The sequence below is a fragment of the Pogonomyrmex barbatus genome, unplaced genomic scaffold (assembly GCF_055798465.1).
Source record: "Pogonomyrmex barbatus isolate J1 unplaced genomic scaffold, ASM5579846v1 scaffold9, whole genome shotgun sequence".
In the NCBI taxonomy this organism is placed as follows: Eukaryota; Metazoa; Arthropoda; class Insecta; order Hymenoptera; family Formicidae; genus Pogonomyrmex; species Pogonomyrmex barbatus.
Genome location: NW_028297193.1, coordinates 898,019 through 924,198, shown reverse-complemented (window position 1 = coordinate 924,198; position 26,180 = coordinate 898,019). Strand labels below are relative to the sequence as shown.

The 26,180-nt window shown below is 34.1% G+C and overlaps 6 protein-coding genes across 8 annotated transcripts; 3 read left to right on the top strand and 3 right to left on the bottom strand.

Annotated features, from left to right (window-relative positions):
• Positions 1–226: 226 nt before the first annotated feature.
• mRF1 (mitochondrial translation release factor 1) lies at positions 227–2,427 on the bottom strand. The gene is made up of 2 exons (XM_011641510.3): positions 1,550–2,427; positions 227–1,476 (listed from the first exon to the last, which is right to left on the bottom strand). Exons 1-2 carry the CDS (start codon positions 1,869–1,871, stop codon positions 575–577), a joined length of 1,224 nt encoding a protein of 407 aa, XP_011639812.2. The 5' UTR covers positions 1,872–2,427; the 3' UTR covers positions 227–574.
• A 65-nt stretch (positions 2,428–2,492) lies between these two features.
• On the top strand, positions 2,493–7,606 carry HDAC1 (histone deacetylase 1). 2 transcript variants are annotated; one of them, XM_011641511.3, is made up of 9 exons: positions 2,493–2,747; positions 3,745–3,857; positions 3,941–4,058; positions 4,140–4,513; positions 4,598–4,745; positions 4,820–5,105; positions 5,185–5,413; positions 5,541–5,631; positions 5,695–7,606. In XM_011641511.3, the coding sequence occupies exons 1-9, from the start codon at positions 2,684–2,686 to the stop codon at positions 5,763–5,765; spliced, it is 1,494 nt and encodes a 497-aa protein (XP_011639813.2). In that variant the 5' UTR covers positions 2,493–2,683; the 3' UTR covers positions 5,766–7,606. The 2 variants fall into 2 exon arrangements, with proteins under 2 accessions (XP_011639813.2, XP_011639814.2); XM_011641512.3 differs by lacking the exon at positions 2,493–2,747 and adding an exon at positions 3,140–3,432.
• Positions 7,607–8,459: 853 nt separating this feature from the next.
• bys (Bystin) lies at positions 8,460–14,127 on the bottom strand. Its single transcript, XM_011641513.3, has 3 exons — positions 13,884–14,127; positions 12,794–13,719; positions 8,460–12,717 (listed from the first exon to the last, which is right to left on the bottom strand). Exons 1-3 carry the CDS (start codon positions 14,025–14,027, stop codon positions 12,480–12,482), a joined length of 1,308 nt encoding a protein of 435 aa, XP_011639815.2. The 5' UTR covers positions 14,028–14,127; the 3' UTR covers positions 8,460–12,479.
• On the top strand, positions 8,550–12,747 carry LOC105428911 (uncharacterized). 2 transcript variants are annotated; one of them, XM_089084841.1, is made up of 7 exons: positions 8,550–9,032; positions 9,116–9,188; positions 9,282–9,386; positions 9,481–9,617; positions 9,707–9,934; positions 10,012–10,216; positions 10,296–12,747. In XM_089084841.1, the coding sequence occupies exons 1-7, from the start codon at positions 8,550–8,552 to the stop codon at positions 11,942–11,944; spliced, it is 2,880 nt and encodes a 959-aa protein (XP_088940967.1). In that variant the 3' UTR covers positions 11,945–12,747. The 2 variants fall into 2 exon arrangements, with proteins under 2 accessions (XP_088940967.1, XP_088940966.1); XM_089084840.1 differs by having other exon boundaries at positions 9,116–9,386.
• A 315-nt stretch (positions 14,128–14,442) lies between the features above and the next one.
• On the top strand, positions 14,443–18,076 carry Mcm7 (minichromosome maintenance 7). Its single transcript, XM_011641516.3, has 10 exons — positions 14,443–14,680; positions 14,795–15,003; positions 15,155–15,321; positions 15,394–15,574; positions 15,678–15,815; positions 15,916–16,101; positions 16,181–16,394; positions 16,502–16,979; positions 17,138–17,289; positions 17,548–18,076. Exons 1-10 carry the CDS (start codon positions 14,641–14,643, stop codon positions 17,961–17,963), a joined length of 2,181 nt encoding a protein of 726 aa, XP_011639818.2. The 5' UTR covers positions 14,443–14,640; the 3' UTR covers positions 17,964–18,076.
• On the bottom strand, positions 16,994–26,120 carry LOC105428913 (myotubularin-related protein 9). Its single transcript, XM_011641517.2, has 7 exons — positions 25,617–26,120; positions 25,172–25,337; positions 24,819–25,111; positions 24,637–24,740; positions 24,244–24,548; positions 23,816–24,139; positions 16,994–23,589 (listed from the first exon to the last, which is right to left on the bottom strand). Exons 1-7 carry the CDS (start codon positions 25,776–25,778, stop codon positions 23,186–23,188), a joined length of 1,758 nt encoding a protein of 585 aa, XP_011639819.2. The 5' UTR covers positions 25,779–26,120; the 3' UTR covers positions 16,994–23,185.
• Between the last annotated feature and the right edge of the window lie 60 nt (positions 26,121–26,180).

Sequence of the window (26,180 nt, the reverse complement as noted above, 5' to 3'; positions counted from 1 at the left end):
AAAATCCCATATGTTTATTAGCAAATTTCTGTTTAATAAACACACATTGATTCTATTCGAATACTGTAAAGACTTATAAATAATGATCTCGAAATTAAAATAATATAAGTATTTAACTTTTTGCATTCTATTAGCTATAGCGACATACATAATACGTACATAAAATTCTCAGAATGTAAATCGTTAACTGATAAAACATTTGATAAATTATAAAAATGCGATAATATTAACATTAGATATTTTATTCAAGATATTTATATTTTCCTCATTAATTAATCTAATAGTCTTTAATGAACAGTAAAGAGTAATACATGTGCAAAATCATTTATATTATATATATATATATAAAATAGATATATTTATATGTATATATATATATATATATATATATATATATATATATATATATATATATATATAACTAAATCAGCCTGTATTATCAAATTAAAAAAAAATCGTCAAAAAATCAATGAAAATGTATTTAGATGATTAGATTTGACTGTAATATATACAATGGCTTATCTATATAAAAGCTCTTTTATATGAAAAATGATAAATTTAGAGAAGACTAAAATCATCTTGTGTCTCTAATTTTTTTTATTATTTCTAGCAAAGTTTGCATTTGTATATGTTCATATAATCTATTTTCCAATTCTTCTAAAGCTGCTCCACCTTGCATAAACTCCATTAAGTTATAAAATGTTCCATTCTGACCCAGCCTATGATCGGTCACACGATCCTGGTTATAATTGTATGTTCTGATCTTCTCATTTCTCAGTTTCATTCCCATCTGCTTCTGCCGTAGCTCGTTAATAAACGACGTTTGCTTATTCAATTGCTGGTCATATAAGATACTCTTCAATTTGTTCATCGCCATTTTTCTATTTTTTTCTTGCGCTCTGTGTACTTGACAAGTCACAACTACTCCACTTGGCATATGTGTTATTCTTATTGCAGAATCAGTGGTATTTACATGTTGACCACCTGCACCAGATGCTCTTTTTGTTTCTATTTTCAGATCTTTTTTATTTATCGCAATCTCTTTTTCTAATGGCACTGGTAAGATTACCACTGAAGCAGTACTAGTATGTATCCGGCCTAATTTTTCTGTTACTGGTATCCGCTGTACTCGATGTACACCACCCTCATGTAGAAATTTGGCAGTCTGATCACCAGATATCATAATACTAACTTGTCTAATGCCATTGTTGTCAGTTGTTTCTATATTGATTATTTCATACTTTAAATCTAAATATTTAATGTAACCTATGTACATATCATATAAATCCTTGACGAATAGCATTGCTTCCTGACCACCAACACCTGCTATTATTTCAATAATAATATTATCGTAGGAAGTTTTGTAGACATTTGTTAATATCACATCCAATAATCTCTTGTCAAGTTGATCAAGTTGCTCCTTATATAATGCTTCTTCTTCTTGTGCCAACTTTTTCATTTCTACATCTTGTTGTACTATATCAAAAATTTATAATCATTATAAATAAGATCAGTAATCATTTCAATTATCATAACAAGCATACTTTACCTAAATCATGTAAATTTTGAATATTTTCTATAAGTTGTAATCTTTCATTCAGTAAATTTCCAGAACTCTTCAAGTCGATAAATTCGGTTAAGTTTTTATTTTCCCAAGACTTGTTTTTATATTCATTCGCGAGATAATCTAAAAATTTCTTAGTACTTTGATTTGAAATATTCGATTTTGCATGTGTATTACAAAAATTTCTCGAAATCAAAATTAGGTTAGTTAATGGTAAAATATATAATTCGTGAAATTTTATCGAATTGACAAATTTCACGTATCGTAAAAGACTGTCAAGTTTGTATCTTCGAATTAACAAAGACATTTTGCCAGTCAATCATTTAATTTAACGAATATAAGTATTCCAATTTCAGTTTGCAATCGATGAATTCATGCAATCCTCCATTATTAAGCCAGCGGCACACGATATTTTTTTTCTGCTGGTTTGCTAGCTGGATTCGCTTGCTGAGCTCTTGTCTTTAATTGGTATATTCTTTTAGATCTAAAAAAATACCAATTGAAGATAAGAGTAATTCAGTAAGCACGCAAATCCAGTTAGCAAACCAGTAGAAAAAAATCATCGAGTGCCGCTTTACTTACAGTCGAGGAATGATAATCTGTGATTGGTCAATATTTTTATTTGCAGGATTCACAGTGTGACCGGCAATTGTGTATGACGTCCATATCCAATAAAAGAATATGTTTGCTGCTATATATTGCTTGCTTCAGACAAAAGAGTTACTATCTAGGAACACTAAAAAGTGAATTTTCTTATTGGATATCGGATTATATATCGGATGTGGAATTCTGCACATTTTACTGCTTAAATTTTTTGTATGGCTTATATAGAACTACTACATGTACGCACTCTGCGATCTAGTCATCTCTTATATCCATAATTTTACATTCTAGATCTCTGCTCTTGCTAACGTGATATCTATGATCGAAGAAGCATCACGTCGCAATGCCATCTTCATGGCAAGCTTGTAACTTTGTTACTTGATATGAGCGCACAAATGAGTATGCGACGCCTGCGCGTGCGGTCGTTTTAGCGACGCTGTATCTGTGGTGAGAGCAGCGACACTCCGCGGTCCCCGTTTAATTCCCCGTGTCGAGCGTTTAGTCAATTTCATTGAAATGGATCCCGTAAAAATGTCCATGCAGCCGCACAACAAGAAACGTGTTTGCTACTATTATGACAGTAAGTTACCGAGAGAATTCACCGCACTTCGTGATCCCGCGAAAAACGCCGTCATATACACGCACACACATACATATACACGCACGCGTTGGGGGAAGCTTGTGAAATGTGTTTGCGCTGTCCATGCGTACCGCGTTTATTTCGTATGATCTAGTTCAGCAATCAATCATATAGTGGCTCATCTACGACTTGCCAATGATAAATACGTTCAAACGTAGTTGTTATGGCACGCTACATCGTTATTCTCACACTTCTCAATGTAGATAATACGATTTTTATAGAGTTAAACCGACAGATTCTCAGGTGTATCTACGTGCGATCATAGTCAAGCTTGCAAGAGCGTCGGCCATTGCTATATATATAGAGCAATATATATCTTACGTGTATATCTATCGTATATTCGAGAACCTTTGATGTTATCAAATCAATATCTCTTACTATACTAACAATTTTATAATTTATTTCACGATAGTGACTGATAATCAATGAAATTCGGCCTATTCATAGGCTTTGTATAAAAACCGGATCATGTAATTGAACGTCAACATTCCATAAGCCGTGAATTTTCAAATATATTTCGCCATATGTAACGATAATTACATACATTATGCTTAAAACTGTGATTCCTCTTAATTATGAGACAATGTTTTGTTATGAAAAACGGAACAGATAGTTTAAATTTCAGGTGATGATAGGTTAAGTTATGAGAAATTTGAGATTTTATGAGATTATTGACTAATATGAATTACAAAAAGTTATCTCTCGAATATAATTCACGCTTGTCATTAATGTTTTCCGTTAAAATCAGTATTTTGGTGAATGTCTTACAAGTTAATACAGTTTTCACGTAGATAACGATGAGAGATTCTCAAGTGCACTCCAGCGCATCGAAGTCGTATTGCTTAATCTCGGACAAATATTTCGTGATTTTTCGATACCACGCTGATTTACTTATATACATATTTTATTTATATACGTATTTCTTTAATTTCTCTAGGCGATATTGGAAATTATTATTATGGTCAAGGACATCCTATGAAGCCGCATCGCATAAGGATGACGCACAATCTACTTTTGAACTATGGTCTTTATAGAAAGATGGAAATATATGTAAATATATTTTTCTATTAACTATATTTTATTATATTGTTGAATATAACAGAGTATTGTAATCATATTCTATTCCTGATTAGCGGCCTCATAAAGCAACTGCAGATGAAATGACAAAATTTCATAGTGATGAATACATTAGATTTTTGAGATCAATACGGCCAGATAATATGTCAGAATACAACAAGCAAATGCAACGATGTAAGTCTTAAGCTTATCCCAGCCTAAGCCTATAATATCCAAATTGAAAATATTTATAATTTTTTCTTCTCGATCCATTAGTTAACGTAGGAGAAGACTGCCCTGTTTTTGACGGTTTGTATGAGTTTTGTCAATTATCAGCTGGTGGATCTGTAGCTGCTGCTGTGAAGCTCAACAAGCAAGCTTCAGAAATTTGTATCAATTGGGGTGGTGGTTTACATCATGCGAAGAAGAGTGAAGCTTCTGGTTTTTGTTATGTAAATGATATTGTACTTGGAATCTTGGAATTACTGAAATATCATCAGAGAGTTTTGTATATTGATATTGATGTTCATCATGGTGATGGTGTAGAGGAAGCTTTTTATACAACGGATAGAGTGATGACAGTCTCATTTCACAAATATGGAGAGTATTTCCCTGGAACGGGAGATCTTCGTGATATTGGAGCAGGAAAGGTACAACTTTATTTATTGGAAATAATTATTTATATAAAACTATCAAATCATAAATTATTATTATTGTATATTTTTATTATTAAGGGAAAGTATTACGCGGTTAATATACCTTTAAGAGATGGTATGGATGACGAGAGCTATGAATCAATCTTCGTCCCTATTATCTCAAAAGTTATGGAAACGTTTCAGCCTTCTGCTGTTGTTTTACAGTGTGGAGCTGATTCATTGACAGGCAAGATTATTTAAAAGAAATTATTATTACAATACAAATTGCACAACAACTAATATAAATATTAATTAATGTAGGCGATCGATTAGGATGTTTTAATTTGACCGTGAGGGGTCACGGCAAATGTGTTGAATTTGTAAAAAAATATAATCTGCCGTTTTTGATGGTCGGTGGTGGTGGTTATACCATCCGAAATGTATCCAGATGTTGGACATATGAAACATCGGTAGCTCTTGGTTGCGAAATTGCTAATGAATTGCCGTACAATGATTACTTTGAATATTTTGGTCCCGACTTTAAATTACATATTAGTCCTTCAAATATGGCAAATCAAAATACTCCTGAATACTTGGAGAAAATAAAGTAAGCATTTTTGTATTTCTGTGTGTTCAATTTTATGTATATTATAAGTGAATTAATTCATGATTATATTTAATTATAGAACAAGGCTCTTCGACAATTTAAGAATGCTACCTCATGCACCTGGCGTACAAATCCAGGCAATACCAGAGGATGGTGCTGTTATTGAGGATTCGGAAGCTGAAGAAAAGATAAATCCGGATGATAGATTGCCTCAACGCGATCTAGATAAAAGAATACAACATGAAAATGAATATAGTGATAGTGAAGATGAAGGCGAAGGTGGGCGAAGAGATAATAGATCATATAAGGTATGAATCTGCTAAATAAATGTAAATTTAATTTTATACACACACAAAATTCAACAGAGATACAGAAAAAAATAGATACATAGATATTCTTATTTTGTTTCTCATGTTAATTATGGGGATCATTTAGGGATCTAGAAAGCGGCCCCGTTTAGAAAAAGGTCAAGAAGCCATGGATATTGATATAAAGAAAGAAGAAGATATAAAGACAGAACCGAAAGGTATATATTAAATTATAAACAAATATAGTAGAGAAAAAAATATAATTTTTTTTTTTTACATAGATAATGAAAAGGATGAAAAAATAAACCCCACAAATGAGGAAACCAAGAAAGATGGTGGCGCGAATCCCTGATAGATGATTGCCCCGGAGCATCTGAGAAAATGGAGAAGCTCTTATTTAAATTAAGTAATGAATAAGTTTAAATAACTTACATAATGGCAGCACATAATGTGCATAAATGTCTGCTGCCTCTACCTCGCGCGCGCCCTTTAATTCAAAATCATGTTTTTATTGAAAATCTTGAAAATGTTTAGATATTTAGAAATATCAGTTTCATTCACGAAGCGTCATCCAGCTTCGTCGAAATTGCACGTATGAGCGTGTATGTAGCTTATAATATCCTGCAATTTAGACCGTTGGGAATCTTGAAGCGTATTTGTGAATATTTTCAAATATGTTTCTCCAGGAGGTGATTGAAAGTATCGCACAAAGATTAAAGTACCCAGCATTTACGGAACTAAGAGTGTCCCGCGATCAATTCATCAGAATTTTATAATCTGACCATGGTTTTTTTAAATACATATTTGTTTGTGATTTGTCATTTCAACTTATAACTCAATTAATTTTCATACAAGATATCATTCATGATAAATCGCGACTGTTACAGGATTTTATATAAATATTCTAAGGATTTTACATACATACATACACATATGAATATTCCAAGATTGGGTTATAAAATATTGATGGTCTGTTTAGAATATGAAATTCTATTGCTCGAATGCTGCAATCAAATTCATATATAAAATACATAGAACGATACGTATGTAAATGCATGTTGATAATATGCGTTTTATTCATATGCGACATCATTTCATACGTGTTATTGCTCTCGCGATTGATTAACCGCTCAACAGAGATCATAATTTATGTACTATAGTTGGAACAAGCTTATTCCTTAATCCTCGCTCTTAAAAATCATATGTTAAATTTGTTCGCTTCCTATTCTTGTACATAATACGCAAATTGATCTTAAGGAAAATTGATCTTTGCATGCAATAATTATACTGTAATGATAATCTTTATGAAAATGTAAAGTACTATGTATCTTACATTACTCAAAAGATTAACAAATATTTTGGTCATCCTTCTATTTTATGAATTGCAGTAATATTAGCTCGTAATATATTTCAGAAAAAAAAGGCTAGATGAAATAACTGTAATCTGACAGAATTGACAGTTTATATCTGTTGGATTACACTTTCTAGCAAACTTGTTACTAGTTAATTTACTGATTAAATAAATTAGAGAGATGTCTAAGAAAGAGATATCCTTCTGATATTTTTGAGTAATGTATATGTAAGAGAGAAATAAAATCGACAAACAGAAACGAAATTGAAAAGAAAATGTAAGACTAGGGCAGTTGAGAAATTATGTAATCAATTTCGAATATATAATTGTAGTATCTTAAACGTACATTAGGTAAGATTTATCTTAATTTATATTTATATATAAAAGGGAAATATGAAAAAAAAAAATTATTCATGGCATCTAAATCAATCTTTGTAACAAGAACTCAAAGACATGATGTCATTTCAAAAGTCAAGTTTGCATATGTAGATTGATGAAAGTTTTATTACAACATCTCTATATTATGTTCTCATTACTCATTTACGAGAGCAATAATTATGTACTGATCATTTTATGTACATAAAATTCGTCCTCCTTTCTGCAATGCCAGAGTACTCAATCAGATTGTACTAGCGACCGTTGTCGGTTTTACCTGTAATAATCTGTAATATGTAATTGATCGACATGACACACGAAAGCAAATTCATAAAGGATATTTCGTGTATTTCATGTAAGTCAATTCGAGATACAGTACAGATCAAGTATTAGGTATTTATGTCCACACATAAGAGTACATATATGGACGTTTTTAAATATTTATAATAAAAAAATAAAGAAATCTATATATGTAGTTTTGGGATTTGAATGTTTTTTTTTTTACAAATCCGAAAGGATTTCTGACAAATTAAAATTTATGTAGCGAATTTGATTACCTGTACTGCACTAGATTAATGCACTCTAGAAGCTGTTAGGAAATGCTGTTATGGAAATATAAAACTACATAAATATTTTAAATAATTATATAAATAATTTATCAATAATAATTTATGTTATGTTATTTAACAGAATATGATTAATAATTTCATCATTAAAGAGATTGTATTATTATTTTTTACATAAGATTTTACATGCAGCAGTCTTTAATGTGCATTAATCCAATATAGTATGATGTATGTGACCGAATTCGCTAATAGTTAAACACATGTTTAAGCATATGTATAGCTAAACATTCTTCGTAAGTATTATATACACGCATGACACATATGTATCATGTATGTGTATGCACATTGTCGCTTTACATCTGATGACGCTCAATGACGAAAGTGGTGGCAGTCTCGAGAAGCCGGCAGGTGTCTTGACAATTGTCATTGGTACGGTATACTTTACTACCAAGGTATGACGTATAATTTAATAAGAAAAAAAATGATAAGGATTTTAGCGCGACTGGCGCAAATTGATTCGAGGTGCGTGGCATTTATGTTGATCATCTCGCAAGATTAACCTCGTTCACAGACGGGAAAATAATTTATGCCGCGCGGTCACTCGCATGAAACTGATGTGAAATCAGTTTGCGAATTAGAAGAACAACGCAACGCAATATTTTCTGTTAGTAAAACATTTATTTTGATAAACCAAGAGAGATTAACCAAGAGTGATTCTAAGCGCTTTTATTGATAATATCATTTCTATTTGCAGAAGTTCATAGAAATGTGATATTCAAAGAAAACCTATCACATGTTGGATAAGGAAAAATTATAACGCAGATGATCGAGCTGAATATTCAAAATGATTTCTCAAATGTCGCATGTGATGACCCTCGCTAATAGCATTATAGGTGTGAGCGTCCTGGCGATGCCCTTTTGCTTTAAACAATGTGGTATTGTACTGGCAGTTCTAGTGCTGCTTCTGTGCAGTGCCTTGTCTCGACTGGCCTGTCATTTTCTTGTCAAATCGGCTGTAATATCGAGAAGGCGCAACTTTGAGCTGCTTGCCTTCCATGCATTCGGCCATATGGGAAAGTTCTTGGCAGAACTGTTTATTATTGGCTTCATGTTGGGAACATGTATTGCCTATTTCGTCGTTGTTGGCGATCTGGGACCACAGATAATCGGCAAGATGATGAGCAAAAATCCAGCAGACATTCGTACTAGTTTGCTTATCTTTACTGGAGTCTTTATAGTCCTTCCCTTGGGACTACTTCGTAATATTGATAGTCTGTCTAGCATTTGCACTGCTACTATTGTCTTCTATCTCTGTCTTGTGTTGAAGGTATAATTTTGCACAAATTACAATTCATAAATATATATGAATCCAAGCACTAATAATAATATATTTTATCCTTCATTCAACAGATCATAGGTGAATCAACTTTACACATTTTTATGGGAGATTGGTTTAACAGTGTTAATTATTGGAGACCAGCAGGTATCCTCCAATGTTTGCCAATATTTTCTATGGCTCTTTTCTGTCAAACACAATTATTTGAGATATATGAAACCATTCCAAATGTATCTTTAGAAAAGATGAACGACGTTGTACGAGGAGCGTTAAATATATGTACACTTGTATATATGTGTGTTGGCTTGTTTGGTTACGTTGCATTCTGTACCCAATCATTCACAGGTAATTCAATAGAATTGCTATATGTCGTATCACACAATAAACAATTTACAACGTCATCATTTTCATATTAATCTCTCTTATCGTTACATTGCAGGAAATATTTTATTGAGTTTAGAACCTAGCATAACATCAGAACTGATTAAACTGGGATTTGTATTTTCGGTCGCATTCAGTTTTCCTCTAGTCATATTTCCATGTCGTGCGAGCTTGAATTCTCTTTTATTTCGCCGAGTATGTATATTCTAAAATAAATTTAGAAGCACATGTAGAAGTACATGTTATTGCTCCGACTTCTTATTTATGTTTTACTGCTATGTTAGGTGTATACACATGAACCATCTGTCAATTATTTACCAGAATCCAGATTCCGATGTTTGACTATTGTGATAGTTAGCATTTCTCTGCTCATCGGTATTTTAGTACCAAACATAGAATTTGTTCTCGGCATTGTTGGTTCAACGATCGGAGTAATGATTTGTTTAATATTCCCGGCAGTATTCTTCGTATCTATAAGTAGCAAAAATACTAATGAAAGATTAGTGGCACAGGTAAAGTTAATTTTATCCTTAATCTCAAATCCAAGTTTTTTTTCTTGTAATTTTCTGTACATGTATTTTGCATTTAGGGCATTTTAATCGTCGGCGTTTGGATTATGATTCTTGGTACATACGCGAATTTATATGCCATGGAGGAATCTACAAATATAAAATTAGCAGTGACTAATAAACCGCTCGTTCCAATCAATAATTTACCATTAGATTTAATTAAGGACGATTTGCATATCATTCCCGATATTCCTAATAGTCTAGAACTCATACCCAGAGCAAAAGGTACAGAATTATGCAAATTTATCTTACTCTTACTTTTTACTTTCTTATTATGTTTTTCTTAATTTTAATTTTATTCCAGACAAAATTAATCAACTATCTGAAATAAACAGTCTCGAAAAAACGTTGGATTTAAAGGCGAAGGATGTTCGACAAGAGCCGCCAATACCTGTAGAACGTATAATTGTTACCGAAAAGCCAAATGTCGAAAAGTCTGATAAAATAGTAGTAGGCTCTTTTATGCCAGAAATAAAAAATATAGCTGAACCAATTAAAAACGATAATTTAAATGAGCAATCACAAGTTGCCATAAATACCGAAATCGCTAAAATCGATGAATCCGTTACTTTGAAAGCAGAAGAAAAGATAAAGATAATCGAGGAGAAAGAACAGTCTATGGATTTGCAGAAGAATGATAATCTTATTAATTTAGACGCGATAAAGAAAGAGGAGTCAGAGTTGGCAGCTGACGGAGACATTGCTAATGCCAGAGCCGCGGAACGACATGAACAACTCAGAAAAACATTGGAGAAACATAAATTGGAACAACGTCAGATGATGCAAGAGCAAAAGGAGATTTTAAAGGACATCAAGGAACAAAAACAAGAGTTTGAAAGGGAGAAACAGAGAATGGCACAGGACGAGGTTCTCAAAAAGAATAAGAACAAGATTAATACGAAAGATGTCTTGCCGGAGAGCAAAAATAACTTGAAAGAAAATAATGAAAAAGTTGCGGAGCACAATGAAATTATTATTGAAAATAATAAAGAAGTTTTAGAAGAAAAGAAATGGGATATTGCAGATAAAATAAAGTTAAACGAAAAATCACAGCTTCGAGATGAAAATAATGCGAACACCATGGTTGAAAATAACAAGAAAAAATTAGATTCATTTAAGGAAATTATTCAAAATAAAGATATAGGAGAAACACAGAAAATATTAGAAAATACGTTAGATAAATCTAATGCTGTTAAAGAAATAATAGCCGATCGTGAAGCATCAGAGAAATTATTACAAAAAGAACAGCAAAATAAAACAAAAATAAAAAGAATAGAATTTAACAACTCGAAAAATATGAAAGGTCCTATCTTGAACGTTTTATCAAAAGGAGTTTTACAGAGATCTATTGTGGAAGGAGGATTAGCTAAAGAGAACGATAATCAGATGAAGGAAGAGAAGAGAGAAGTTTTTATAAATGAAATTGCTAACGCATCAGACAAATTGCAAGGAAAATATGATGATAAATATTTAATACCTATAGCATTAAAAATGACAAATCAATCGAAATTGGATAAGGCAATCATTTCATCACCAAACAAAAGTGAACCAGAAGTTCTCGTTATACGTCGAGATATTTTGGAGAATAATGAACGAGAAAAAAGAGATGTCGATATAGAAGTGAATATGAACGACGTGAAAATAAATAGCGTTTTGACTGAAAAATCTGAGTCTCTTAATAAAGATGCTGACAATACGAACGGCGAAACCTGCTCGAAATTGCAGGATAGTTCAAAAAAATCAGAGGCAGAGCCAGAATCTGAAAAAAAAATAATTAAATCGAGTACAACCGAAGTGCCTCTGATTAATACAAATCTTTATTTATCCGAGCAAAGAATAACGAAAACGATTTCTATGGAGCAACAGATTGCTCTAGATTCAGAGCATGCATTTCAGGATATGAAACATGAAGATTCAAAAATATTCAGTCCTAAAGATAAAACCGAAATATAAATAGCTAATAATATAAAAAAAAAAAAAAAATCAAATGAACGACATAATACAAAGTGAATTTGTAAATTGTGATCATTCATTACTTTCCAAGTTGTGTTATTTTTGTTTATGATTATTGAATTACTGTTAAGTGCAATGGAAATTTATTTTCAGATGTGTGCGTGTATATATTAAGATATCACAATATATTTATACACAATATATTTATAATATGTAATATAATTGTACAAATGTGCGCGATCTTTAACGAGACTGCTATATATGCTATTCTATATACTATATTTTTCTGTCTACAACACGTGGCAATTGTAAAAATAATACGAATATTAGTCGAGAATATTTGATTAGGTATAGGACCAAATATAGCTGTATTTTTACACAATTCAAATCTTGCAATTGTTGCAAACTGTCATTTGTCGAAAACTTCAATTTGATTTACATGTTTGTTAATAATAATATATCTCCTATAACAATAATTATTGTTAACAAATATTTTTATACAAGAGCTTCAATATTCCAATATACATATATTGTGTTATGTATCCTTAATATCCATTGACTCTAATTTGGGTTCTGTAACTTCTATGTCTCTGCATTTCGCGTGTTGTAATTCTCTTCTGATTTCAGGAGTAATTGAATGATGCGACTGTTTCCTTAATAATCCTAGGAGGGCTTCTTTTTGTTCAGAACTAATATCACTCTTGTATCGTTGCACAAATGTTAAGAGCGCTTGATGCCACAATACTGGCAGCTCTCTTGTATCTCTCTCGAATCTAATAGATTATATTTACATTTAACATAAATAGGTTAATAATTTATTTATTTATTTGTCATAAGAAAGTGTCTTACCTAAGAAAATGAAATACTACCCCGTCCACTACTCTGTATGGAAGCGCGTATTTCTTATCCAAAAATATCCTAAGAAAGATGCTGTTAGCTCCCGTGTAATCCATCTCCGCGATTTTCAGTATAGCTGCCGAGGAGTGCAGAATCGGTATAGAATTTTTTGCAATCACAGATCCAATGATAACAGCTTCTCTGAGTGTGCATGTTCCTGATTCTAAAAGCGGTAAAAGGATTCCCTTCATAAATCCAGCTGGCTTGAATAATGCTTTCCTCAGTGCTTGGTATAAGTGGAAATTCAATCTTTTATATTCTGCTAAATCATCCCTGATTCGTGGTAACAGGACCAAATTATAGAATCTTTGAGCCATTTTTTCTTTCAAGTTTGAAGCAAATATTCTTGTTGCTTGATACATGGCAGCAGCAGACCACTTTGGTGGTTCTGTGATATATAGTATTTGTTCCCAGTTTTTCAAAGTAGGTACTATTTTAAATGCCTTTGGTAGTTTGCCACTACGATATTTCATCAAGACATCTCTAACACCCTCGTACATTGTTTTCACCCGTGGATCTAGATCCTGTAGCTGAATAGTTCCTGCATCAGAGAATTGTGTTTCAATCTCTGTTTTCTTCTCTGTCAGTTTTTCCATTATTATGTCAGCCAATGTTCTTGTAGGTGCTGGATCCTTTGACATGAACATCTGCAACGCACGCTCATCATCTTCATCAATCTCAATATTCTCATAGTAATATATATTCTCCACTGGCTCGTCATCATTAGATTGATCTTCGTCATCACTGAAATTAGTATCAAGTTTCACCGTTGGCTTTTTCGTATTCTTAGAATCGCTAGGGCCAATCTCATCCTCTAACTCTAGTTGCTGTTGTCTAGCTTGCGATAAGATCTTTTTCGTCAGAGTAGATGCTACGTACTGAACAAAGAAATAATTCGAATAAATTACAATTAAAATAAAAATGTAGGTGCACATTAAATAAAAGAATTTTTAATATGTTTTTCAAGAAATTTCTATTTATTTTTATTTAACTTCACAGGAATAAAAAATACAATAAAAGAAAATGCTCTAAAAGAACCAACCTCTTCATCATCATCGGCTCGACGTCTAAATTTTTGTCGATTTTTAACCTTCACTGCTTTCTCGCGTTCAATTTGTTCCGCCAAACCTATTTTCGGTTCTTTGGTTTCACCCTTAGATATCTTAATCTTCTTCGCTTTACCCATCTTAACGGGACTTTTATATCAAATCTTGAAGTATCAACGTGCTAATCAACAAAACATGTGCCATGTGTATACACGAGGCACATGAAGTTAGAGCATTACCAATCGATATTTATCGACTAGTGATAATCTTCAAGCGGCGCTTTCATCGCAAATACGACATATGGAAAAAAGAGAAAAGATGAACCGTGCAAGAAATTCAGCAAAGAATAGACCTATTATATAGAATAGATCTATTATCTATAGATCTATTATCTTTTATTTATCTTTTATTCCTTATTATTTACTAAATATTAAAAAAAGATAAAATATGCGCTTGCGCAGTATCTCATTCAAAAAAAATAATTCCTTTCTCGCTCTATCAACTCGGTTCCTTGATTTTAGTGACAAAGCGCATCCAGATATATAAGATCTATGGAAGCCTTTTTCAAGGTTCGTTTCATTTATTAGAGTTTCTTATCAAGATATTTTACAATTTATGCTTTCAATTTGCGCGGGATAGTGAGACGAATGTTTTATAATACTCGTCGAGAGAGAAAACACTTAAGAAAAAGGAAAGTGTGTATTTGACAGAATAAATTTTAAATACAGCTGTGTTTATTAAAACTCATAAACAATGGCGAATAAAGTAGCAAGAGATTATACAAAAGACAAAGGTAAAGTTTTTGTAAAATTTCTCAGACTGATTAATTGTGTACCCAATTTTTGACAATACTAATTTATTAATTTACAAATATTTATTACAAATATTTATTACAAATATATTTTAGAACAAATGAAAACCTTTTTTCTGGAATTCGTAACAATGGAAGATACAACAGAAAATAAGATTTTTAAGTATAGACAGCAGCTTACCAAGATAGCACATAGGGAACAAATTAGTTTTGAGATTGATCTAGACGATGTACAGTCGTTTGATGAGGAATTAGCCACATCTATTGCCAATAATACGCGGAGATATACTAATTTAGTTTTGAATGTAAGATTGTTGTATATAAATTATAGATATTTAATTCTTAAGAAAGTTTACATTTATTGTTTAAATATCTATTATATAAATGAATTTAAATATCTATTATATAAATAAATAAGTTTGTTGCAAAGATTAATTGTGGATTTTTTTAATGCAGCTAGTTCAGGAAATGCTACCTGATTTTAAGGAAGGAGTTGTCCTATCTAAGGATCCTTTGGATGTATACACTGAGCATAGATTAATGATGGAATTACGTAATAGACCTCAGGGTGTACCTCAAAATAATGTTAAAGTTAATTATGCTCCTGAATTGATGCGCCGTTTGTAAGAAAAATTATTAATATTTATCAATTTGAAGATTTATTTTAAATCATGAATGTAATCTAAATCTTTTAGTGAAGTATATTTTAAAAATTTCTCTGATGCAAAGGCATATTCAGTGAGAGATATCAAAGCAGATAAGATTGGAAAACTGGTAACAGTTAGAGGTATTGTTACTAAAGCTACTGAGGTAAAACCGATGATAGTTGTGGCGACATATACATGTGATGAATGTGGTTCAGAAGTGAGCCAGCCGGTAAAAAAAGTTGATATTTTCTTGGATTATTTTTTTTTTATATATCTAAAATATAATCAAACAATATTTTCTTTTTTAATTTTTACATAATTGATTATTATAGGTGCATTCTTTAAGCTTTATGCCAATACGAACATGTCCGAGTGATGGATGTCGCGTTAACAAATCTGGTGGCAGATTGTATTTGCAGACAAAGGGTTCCAAATTTATCAAATTTCAAGAAATAAAGTTACAAGAACACGTAAGTAAAGTTATAAACAATATTTAAGTACATTTTGTTAAAATAAATTCTTATTCATTTTTTAAATGAATTCTTTTATATTAACCTTTACATTTTATAGAGCGAGCAAGTCCCGGTTGGTCATATACCACGATCGTTGACTATTTTTTGTCGCGGTGAAACGACGAGAACTTGTCTGCCCGGGGATCATGTTATTATAACCGGTGTATTTCTGCCTTTTCTGAAAACCGGGTTTAACGCTCGATCAGGTCCTGCGCTTTCCAGTGAAACTTACTTGGATGCACATGTGAGAATAAATTATATTAATTCTTGAAAATTACCATAGTCTTTTATTGATACAAAATTAATTTTTTGTTTGATTTCAGAAAGTAATATGCTTGAATAATGTAGATACAGTAGATGAAAGTAATGCAGAATTAACCGATGAAGAATTGAGTCTGTTAGTGCAAGATGATTTTTACAACAAATTGGCTTGTTCCTTAGCTCCTGAAATTTATGGACTTGAGGATGTGAAGAAGGCGTTGCTTTTGCTTCTCGTTGGTGGAACGGACAAGAAGAAAGGCGATATTAAAATTCGAGGTAAAAATATTATGATTTATGCAATATAAAAACTTAATATATGTCTTAATGTACCTATATCTTTTATAATATCAGTAAATATCAAAATAATTTTATTGCCCTTTCAGGCAATATTAACATTTGCTTAATGGGAGATCCTGGTGTGGCAAAGTCACAATTATTATCCTATATTACACGATTGGCTCCAAGATCGCAGTATACCACAGGACGTGGATCATCCGGCGTGGGTTTGACTGCTGCTATCATGAAGGATCCTTTAACAGGCCAAATGGTGCTGGAAGGTGGAGCTTTAGTATTGGCCGATCAAGGAGTCTGTTGCATCGATGAGTTTGATAAAATGGCTGATGCTGATAGAACAGCAATCCACGAGGTGATGGAACAACAAACTATTTCTATTGCCAAAGCTGGTATAATGGCTCGTTTAAATGCCAGAGTCTCTATATTGGCCGCTGCTAATCCGGCGTATGGTAGATACAATCCGCAGAGAACGGTTGAACAAAATATTCAATTGCCTGCTGCATTGCTGTCGCGATTTGACTTATTGTGGCTTATTCAAGACCGCGCTGATCGAAGTAATGATCTTAAGTAAGTATTGAGCATTGAGAGAAAGAAGTAATATTTATTAATCTTTGTATTACAAATCGCTATTATTTCTTATTTTGAATTAAATAATAGCTTTAATAATATGTGATATTTGTATGTTGCTATTAAATACTAGTATTCCCCCCCTTCGTCCTTTTTAGACTCGCAAAGCATATTACGTATGTTCACCAACATTGTTCGCAACCTCCAACGGAAACGGAAGCTATAGACATGAAATTGATAAGAAAGTATATAAACCTGTGTAAAACGAAGGAACCTGTAGTATCAGAAGAATTAACAGAATACATTGTGGGTATGTACTTATAATAATCTTATGTATATATAACCTCATGTTATTTTAATATGAATTATAAAATATTAGTATTGTATTATTTTTATTACATTATGTATTAATACATTGAATGCCGAATTTAATTGGATTTTTTCTTTGTCTATACAATTACAAATATTATTAAAATTTCATTTTTACATCATATTGAGAGTTTTTAATACTCAATGTATTAAATTTATTCCACATATGAATTAATACTTTGGAATATCATTATTACAGATTCTTATGTGGAAATGCGTAAAGAGGCACGTAACAGCCATGACAAGACATTTACTTCTGCTCGTAATCTACTTGCTATTCTTCGATTGTCGACGGCATTAGCACGATTGCGGTTATCGAACGTGGTCGATAAGGATGACATAGCGGAAGCAAATAGATTAGTGGAGATGTCTAAACATTCAATCAATTATTCTGAACAACGCAACATTAACGCGCAACAGAATCCAATCAATAGAATCTTCCAACTTATACGGGAACTCGCTGGCGATAAAAAAACCGTTAAAGTATCGGATATTCTGGAGCGATGTACGAGCAAAGGGTTCAAACCCGATCCAGTGTACAAATGCATCGAAGAATACGAAGCGTTAAACGTATGGCAGGTCAATCAAACCAGAAGATTAATTACTTTTATTTAATTTTTGCCTTAAGAGCGATATCTTCTGCAGAATCTAATAAGCTTTTATATATTTTTGAAAAATATTTTGTATTTTGTACTTTTCAATAAAGGAATATCAAGTTTTTTTTTTAATTTTATTGTTACACTATAATAATATAAAGTATACATGAATTATATAATTAAAAATGTCGCTTAAAAATTAAATTAATAACTATTTTGTCGATTTTTAGAATTTAGATTTTTGCAATTTAAAATTCCAAACTAAGAATTGTATAGGAATGTGATATAATTTTGTTTTTTATCCATGTTTTTCAGAAGTATTTATAAAGTTTATCTTTACACATATTACAGTTACTGTAATGATTAAATAATTGTATATTTTTTTGTTTGTGCGCCAATAGACATTTTTGTTTATGATGTAGATAAGATTCAAACAAAATGTTTATTAAATTTATACTAAAATTTATACTAAAATACAAAAACTTGTCAAGGCTTCGGAGTTGTTCTAACGACACCTCTGTGAACATTCAGGAATTCGCTAATTAATTTACAGTTATTTTCAATCATTATCTAAATTTTAATCTCATCAGATGGCGCTGTAATTACATTTTGCGATTTTGAATCTGACGTATGATTTGTCGTAGGTTCGTGATGTCGCCGATAGAATGCACCTGTGCCTATTTCTCGGATCGGTTCACACCGGTCCGGTTTTTCGCTTTAGAATAGTTAGAATGCTCCAGGCCGGGGCTCTTGAGGCTCTATAAATCACTATGGAAACGACAATTGCGAGCTGAGCAGAGCTGAGAGCTTCACCTCGTTCCTTCCCCTTCGCTTTTCACGACCTAGCGCGCTTTCTATCCTTCCTTTTCGCTCTCTCTCTCTCTCTCTCTCTCTCTCTCTCTTTTTCTCTCTCTTTCTCTCTCCCTTCCCCTTCTATTCTCAACCGTCTTAGAATATCCGTAGCTTTCAACAGTGGTGCTCTGATTTTTCCTGTAAAAATGATAACTTCGAGATTGCGATTTCGTATTCTCGAACTTCCGACGCCACTGCTATTCGCGCAAGTAAATCATTTATTCTCAAAAAAATCAAAGATATTAATTCAAATTTAATCCGAGAAATTAATAAATAGTTAATTCAAATAATTTTGAATTCTCGATCGAACTTCATCTCGTGCTCAACATTGATTACGCGTGTTTTAGCCTTTTTTTCGAATATATCGAGAATGAAATAATGTTTCTTCCAAACAACTTCAGTTCGATTGCGGAGAATAAGTTCATTCCGTAAATTGTCGATTGTCTTGCGGTTCGGTGTTATAACGCATTCTCCGTTTGCATCTACCTATGTTGTTGCTTTTTTTTTATCACGATTTTCCTCGGTTTCTAGCAATCCTTTAACATCCCAAGCAGTTCACAAATAGATTTTAGAATGCTTAACACTCTTATGTGATATTTACCCCTTAGAGATTCGTAAAAAAATAATGTCCGAGACTAAAGAAGCATCTACAGATAAAATCGTTTCACTTAAGAAATCACATTAATGAAATTAAAATTTATTTAGTTGATTTTTAAGCATTTAGAGTTATGTACTTTAAAATGTTGAACTCTAAGAATTATTGAATATTGCATGCAACATAATCTTATGTTTTTTATCCACTTTTTGGAAATTTATTTAAAATCTAAAAAAATGCTTGTAGAATTAGCTTGTAGAATTATGCTTATAGAATTCCTAAGAAATTTACGTTGTTCAAGAAGCGAAGAGGCTTCAAGAAGCTTCTTCAAGAAGCTTCAAGAGACAAAAGTTGGAAAAAGATTAGACGGAAAGACTATATTTGTTTTCTTCATCAATATTTTGAGAATTTGACGTTGAAATTAATAACATTGCCTTGTTATTATCTAGATTTCTTGTCTAACGAAGGAATGAAGTTTTCCGAGCTCGGAATTATTCGCGTATAAATTGACGAAACGGACGCCGCATCCCGTAAACGAACCACCGCTGCGCTAGCTTTTCTCTTAGGATGCTGCAGAAGTAAGATAAAAGAAAGATGAAGTTCAAGGTCACGCATACGCTCGCTGTTGCGCAACACATTCATCCCGTACCTGGGAATACGCGATATCGAGGATATCCGAGGTACAACAATGCGTAAGACATAAAGAAGTTGCCACAAAGGACTCGAATTCTTAGAGCGATCAAAGGATGTATCGTCAAATAGGTTTTTAAATTTTACATCATTGTCTTCTTTAAAGAATCTTAAGTGCTCCATAATTTTGGGACTCATTTAATATCAAATTGGAAAGGATTGTTATTCCTTTATCTTGTTAAATATCAAAAAAAATCAATTTGTTTTTACGAACTGAATCCAAGTAAAAAAAATTTCTTTTCTATTCGTTCACGAGTGCGTGATCGAAATTCTTTGAATTTTCATTTCAGGTAAGAAGGAGACGTCCATCCACTTTTAGAGCTCTTTGATCCTGGAGTTCACAGTGGTGCTCAAATTTTTCAAAATCAAGACTCGAGATCGCGTGAATATTTTACGTGCTCGAATCCGAAGCCGAAACTTTGCAGCAACCGCTTAATACAACGTCTTTGTAAGGACGCCGCTTTCTTCTCGCGTATTGATAAAAGAAGCTGGCATTCATCTCGCCGATTCGCGGAAATTGTAACGCATTTTGTTCGAGAAAACATCATCGCTTTCCGGTATATATCTCCGCTCTAATAGCAAGAGAGAAAAAAAAGAGAGAGGAAGAGAGAAAGATCACCGTTCTACCACCGCTTTCAGACTGCTATCCAGAAACGTCTCCTCGCGGTCGCTTCGCTTCTCCATTCTTCGCTTCGAAAATCGCATCTTTCTTTGTTGTGATCCTCGGACGCCTTGGGAAAAAGCGTCCCTTCTCTTGCCCCTCCGTAAGGGCCTCATGGACGATAACTGCCTGCCTGTGAGGAAGATAGAAAGGGAGAGAGAGAGAGAGAGCAGAGATTGTAAGACGAAGATCGAAAGAGAAAGAAAGAGAGGAGAGAGAAAGAGAGAGAAAGAGATGGAGAACAGCGGTATGGGCCCCTTCTCCGAGAATGCCCCTACCACAGAGTGAGACTGCTAATGCCATTCCCGACAAACGCTGCACATCACTCTGCTCTTCGGCTCCGTCGACGACGTTTGTGTTTCTTTGGACGAGAATAAGGAAATTTCCGCGAGAATCGGTCCTGAGAAGAAGAGCACACTTCCGGCAGAAGAAAAGGAAGATTGGGCAACGCGGGATACGTTTGTCTGATACGCCCGTCCAGCGGCCCTGGATGGGTTTGAATTCAGTCCACGTTTCATGATAATATGCGTGACTAGATCCACACTCATCCAAGGATACTGGACCTGTGCTGAGGCGAGGAGAGAGAACACGCGCGCGCGCACGCGTGGACCAACACACCTGTTCTTCTCATCCTCAGCTTCTAGAAATAGTGAAATATCGCGAGGTAAATAAAAGCCAAAGTGACGGGAAGCGAAAGAGGGAAAGAAATAGAGAAAGGCATACTACATTTTCAAGTTACACAGCGGTATCATGAGGTAACGATCGCAAGCGCGAGATCGCGATTTCTCATGGATCTCCTCCATTGCACAAATTCGAAACCGGTATAATAATCTTCGCGCGCGCTCGCGCGCGTCGTCGCCGTTGCCGTCGAGCCTAAATGGCGTCGTGGACGCGTCGAAGGACGTGTTCTAATCGGAGATATTTGGATTTGCGCGAGCGAATAACATATTTATGTATTCGCGAAGCCGACTTTGAAGATCTTTTGCATGGTTCCTCGTCCGTTCCTCGTCGATCAAGAGTTCCTGGATTTTCCATAGACGTGTGCTCCGAAATGATCTCCACGTTCATTCGCGGCGAACGGAAATGCGGGGATAAAACGTCGGGAATCAAATCTGACGATTATACCAGCCTCGATTGAGGGCGGGAAAGCTCTTGCCATGTTCGAGACCTTCCAGACGACGTGCGAATTTATTCATTATGTTTAGAGATGTAATCTTGGGACCTTTAAAGTACATTAAGGATATAAACTATAAATAATGCTACTTTCGCATTAGATTAAGATCGTGCACCGATGATCTTCGTTCGCTTTGGTTTCGTTTAAAGTTCTGTGATCGCCTTGATTGTCGACTTTGCCTTCCTAGGCTTTGTCTTCCTAGGCTTTTGTTTACAGCTTTATGCAGCATACGAACATGCTATCTTTCCTCTTGTCTCACGATCAAGAGGATGCACATACGTGCGTACCTGCACGTATATTTGATCGCGAAATGCGAATACTGACGAAACTCGATGCATTCCTGAGTGGCGGAGCCAATGGCCGTGGGATTCCCTTTCAGTTTCTTTGTGTGTGAACACCTGCCGCGCTTTCCCCTCCAATCTTCTCCCCCTTTTGCCAGAGCAGTGGCAACAATCCTGCCCTTAACCTCTCCCCCCTCTTCTCCCTCGCCTTCCCGCCATCCTTCCCGAATAACGGTAAAAACTCGTCCGTACCCCCGAACGAGCGAGATTTCCTTCTCTTCATGCGCTCGAATAAAAAATTTGCAACTTCTATCCTTGCAATTGTACTTTTTAATGATGGATTTACAATATACAATCCATTTTTATTTCTTTATATTATTTTACCTTTGGATAAATAAATTACATATATATATATATATATACACACACACACACACGTGTGTGTGTGTGTGTGTGTGTGTGTGTGTGTGTGTGTGTTGTATGACATTGTAGCTCTGTTTTATGATATAAATTATGCATTTGTCATGAAATAAAAAATATCACAATTTATCTCATTTTGTTTAAATTGTTTAAATAGAGTGTAATGTCCTTTCAATGTAATGAGTTTTACTATTTAGGCGAAAATCGTGTGATCATAATAATAACGTTGTATAATAATGTTGATTGTGTGAGAGAAATACTTTTTAAAATGTACACAATATTTAAATCTATATTGACAAAGATAATCACTCCATGAATATCTCTCTCTTTCTCTCTCTTTCTCTCGTAGAGCTATTCTTAGACTAGTAGACCCTTTCTTTTCATCTCAACAAAAAGACGAAAGAACCGCATCAAGAATTCATTACGAAGGCTTTAGCATTCGTGGCAGGTTACTGTGAAGATTGTTGATCCTTGCGGATTAACGTGGTATTGTATAATTAAAGGCATATTGACAAGATCGTTGAATAGCAGCACGAATTTCGGTTTTCTACGACATCTACAATCTGTATCAAGTACTCTGGGACTCCAGGCTTAAATGTGCTATACAGGGATGGTCCTCTTGATTGTCTATGTCTGTCCGTGATATATCTGGATCCGATCGGATTTCTTCCAAGGCTTGCTTGATTTGTGCCTGCAATTGACCGGCCACTTTGCGAACCGCTGTGTGATTTTGCTTGATCTGTTTCGCGTAAGAGAGCATGCCATCCCATAGAGCTGCGCTTGTATGTGCGAGATATAGTTCTCTCCACAATTGAATACTAATGGGTGCAACACTAGGCCAAACCACTCCCGGATTCGGCTCATATAATGGATTTATCCACTGCTCTAAAACATCTGGTTGATTCACGTATGACCATAAACTGTAAGTTCGCTCAGATAGTCGTAATTTTATCCTCTCAGCTTCGGAATCGCCTATAAAACGAATAATATATGTAGCAATGAATAAATAAGCAAATAACATTTTGATTTGTTTTGAAATAAAAGATCGCATTTATTTAGACTTAGATATGTTGGATATAAATATGACAATAAATTCAAAACGTTACATTATATCTTCAACTAAGTTCAGCTAAGTAAAATAGGCCTATAATTTAAAGCAAAAGAAATAAAAAGAAAGTGTGATTAGCACTTGACATACCTAAAAATGTACCGTAGTTCGAGGAATAGGCGTGCTTGTACAATTTAATGAGCAAATCCACAGTATACTCAAAGCTAAATTGGAATTGATAATGTAGCTGATAGAGGCAATCCAAGAAAAGCAGGAAAGTCGGCGCGTGCGTCGGATTTTGTGAGTTCGAAGACTGATACGCTCCGCAGCGAGTCCGGCTGAAGAATTGATGGCCGGCTTGCAACCATTCGCGCTCTATGAGAGCCTGAAGTCCTCGCACCGTCCGACAATCAGGATTCAATATTACCTGAGCCAAACTGGTTACCACCAATGTAGAGTCTCTGCCTGTGCTTCCTATAAACCAAAATTAACAATATGATTATTATTGATATTTCGGAGGAGATTAAACAAACTCGACGTGTTTCCGCAATATTAATGTTAATGTAATATACACAAACCATGCACTAGCACAGCTGCGGCTTCTTGATGCAGACATTGAGCGGTGACACAGGCAGCGTTTAAAGCACTCTGCACAGCGGTTAGCCATCCGCTGCTATCCAACTTCGACAGCCATTGCGAAGTAGAATTGTTTACGTCATTGCATGCCTCTATTAATTTATAAAAGCTATCGGCTAAATCGTGCGGCCGAGGAACTGGTTTATGCACTTTTCGCCATTGTGGATAAGCCGTGTCCATTTCTGTGCCTCCGCCTCTAGCTCGAGCACTCTGTGCCTGACTAACTGATCGTGTGTCCACTATATAACTATAAGTAAAATTTAATGATTGTAATAAGTGTTCACAAAAAATGATATTTGTAAATCAAGAAGACTAGATTAGTATTTTGTATTTACCCACGTCTTCCAGGCCCTAAAACTGCATTTAACAGTTTTTCATCTTCTTTGCATCTCTTACCAGTAGCACCACATAACGGTTGACTGCTTCTCATTAATATACTCTGTAAAAAAAGAAAAGAAAGAAATCGTGAGGATTATTAAATGTTATTTTATAATTTAATATAATATATATCACTTACCCCTCCCTCGTGTCTGTAACATAAAACAGGGAACCTCCCACCATCTCTAAAAATAGCTGAAGCTATAACAATTTTATCTTCTACTTGACGTGGTACTATGACTGCTGATGGATATGAATTACAAATTTTATAATCCTTGTTCAAGTAACTGATGCGCCACTCGTCTCCATGAGCCGCTAGCAATCTAGACCATTCAGAGACAGGTGCAAATGCTGTCCATCCATCTTCTACCTGTACCATGGCATTGTTGGTTGTCTGTGGTCGATAGAAAAATGGATATTGTAGAGTTTGGTCTGCAAAATAAGCAATGATTACATCTCATGGTCAAGTGGTTGCAAATGTTAACAAATTACCTAGTGATATCAGCTTTTCTATGGATAATATGGCATTGATTAAATCATTGGTAGAACCAATATCTAACTGAAGAATTTGAAAGTCCTTGCACTTCAATATTATGCTACCACCAGGACTTTGAGCATTTAATTTTTTTTCTACGACGTCAATATTCCTGTTCATCAGCTAACAAAAAAGAGAAACTTGATAAGATTGATAAGATTGAGAATTGATTTAAGAAAAATATATTTGACAATATTGATGAGAAAAAAAGAGTAAAGATAAATCTTTTTTAAAGAAATATGCTAGTATTAAAAAAAAATTGATTTTTTTTAATTAAAAATTTGTGTCGAAATAAATAAGATTAAATCTGAATTATCTATACCAGAGAGATTCAAATTTAATCTTATTTCATAGATAGACAATTAAATAAAAAAAATTATTTAAAAATTTATCGATGCCTACCCAAAGTTCCTGTCCATCGTCTTGCCTGGATGATAAGATGAGATGGTGACCACTAATACATAGGGTCCCATCCATGCTCTTGTTATTGCCATCACTCTTGTCGATCAACACGACGTTGTCGACCTGCGGAATTAATATGTTATCGCCGATGTGATCGCCCATTATGGACAGTTTTAATTCCTCTCTACGTGGCGACCGACGAGTCTCTCAGTACAAACTGACGGAACGACATAACCTAAGTAGCCTGCAGACGAGTATCACGAGGGGATACTCGAGACATAATTCGCTTCGCCAGGCTCGAACGTTTCCCTTTTAGAAATTTACACTTCAGTCTCGTTTCTGACGACTGACTCATCTGCGACAGTCCCCATTTATCTTTGTCGCACGGACTAGATAAAATCGCAGCTGTTGTGCGACTTGTTTACTATCTCTACGCTCTACACGATCCATAATCTGTCACACCATTCACTGTGCATCGTATTGCATCCCTTTTGCTTCGCCGCAGTGGAGAAACAAAGAGAGAAAGAGAAGGAGAGAGAAAAGCGAGAAAGAAAGATTAGGTTA

Bases quoted from the DNA above. Each gene is read 5' to 3' on its own strand.
- HDAC1 (XM_011641511.3), top strand. From the start codon at position 2,684: ATGGATCCCGTAAAAATGTCCATGCAGCCGCACAACAAGAAACGTGTT. The intron at 2,748-3,744 runs GTAAGTTACCGA...TAATTTCTCTAG, and splicing joins TGTTTGCTACTATTATGACA to GCGATATTGGAAATTATTAT. The intron at 5,414-5,540 runs GTATGAATCTGC...GGGATCATTTAG, and splicing joins GAGATAATAGATCATATAAG to GGATCTAGAAAGCGGCCCCG.
- LOC105428911 (XM_089084840.1), top strand. From the start codon at position 8,550: ATGATTTCTCAAATGTCGCATGTGATGACCCTCGCTAATAGCATTATA. The intron at 9,618-9,706 runs GTATGTATATTC...CTGCTATGTTAG, and splicing joins ATTCTCTTTTATTTCGCCGA to GTGTATACACATGAACCATC. The intron at 10,217-10,295 runs GTACAGAATTAT...ATTTTATTCCAG, and splicing joins ACTCATACCCAGAGCAAAAG to ACAAAATTAATCAACTATCT.
- LOC105428913 (XM_011641517.2), bottom strand. From the start codon at position 25,778: ATGGGCGATCACATCGGCGATAACATATTAATTCCGCAGGTCGACAAC. The intron at 25,338-25,616 runs GTAGGCATCGAT...CTTTTTTGTTAG, and splicing joins ACGATGGACAGGAACTTTGG to CTGATGAACAGGAATATTGA. The intron at 24,741-24,818 runs GTAAGTGATATA...CTTTTTTTACAG, and splicing joins GTTACAGACACGAGGGAGGG to AGTATATTAATGAGAAGCAG.
- Mcm7 (XM_011641516.3), top strand. From the start codon at position 14,641: ATGGCGAATAAAGTAGCAAGAGATTATACAAAAGACAAAG. The intron at 15,816-15,915 runs GTAAGTAAAGTT...TACATTTTATAG, and splicing joins AAATAAAGTTACAAGAACAC to AGCGAGCAAGTCCCGGTTGG. The intron at 17,290-17,547 runs GTATGTACTTAT...TCATTATTACAG, and splicing joins ATTAACAGAATACATTGTGG to ATTCTTATGTGGAAATGCGT.
- mRF1 (XM_011641510.3), bottom strand. From the start codon at position 1,871: ATGTCTTTGTTAATTCGAAGATACAAACTTGACAGTCTTTTACGATAC. The intron at 1,477-1,549 runs GTAAAGTATGCT...TTTTTGATATAG, and splicing joins TCAAAATTTACATGATTTAG to TACAACAAGATGTAGAAATG.
- bys (XM_011641513.3), bottom strand. From the start codon at position 14,027: ATGGGTAAAGCGAAGAAGATTAAGATATCTAAGGGTGAAACCAAAGAA. The intron at 13,720-13,883 runs GTTGGTTCTTTT...TTCTTTGTTCAG, and splicing joins GAGCCGATGATGATGAAGAG to TACGTAGCATCTACTCTGAC. The intron at 12,718-12,793 runs GTAAGACACTTT...ATAATCTATTAG, and splicing joins GTAGTATTTCATTTTCTTAG to ATTCGAGAGAGATACAAGAG.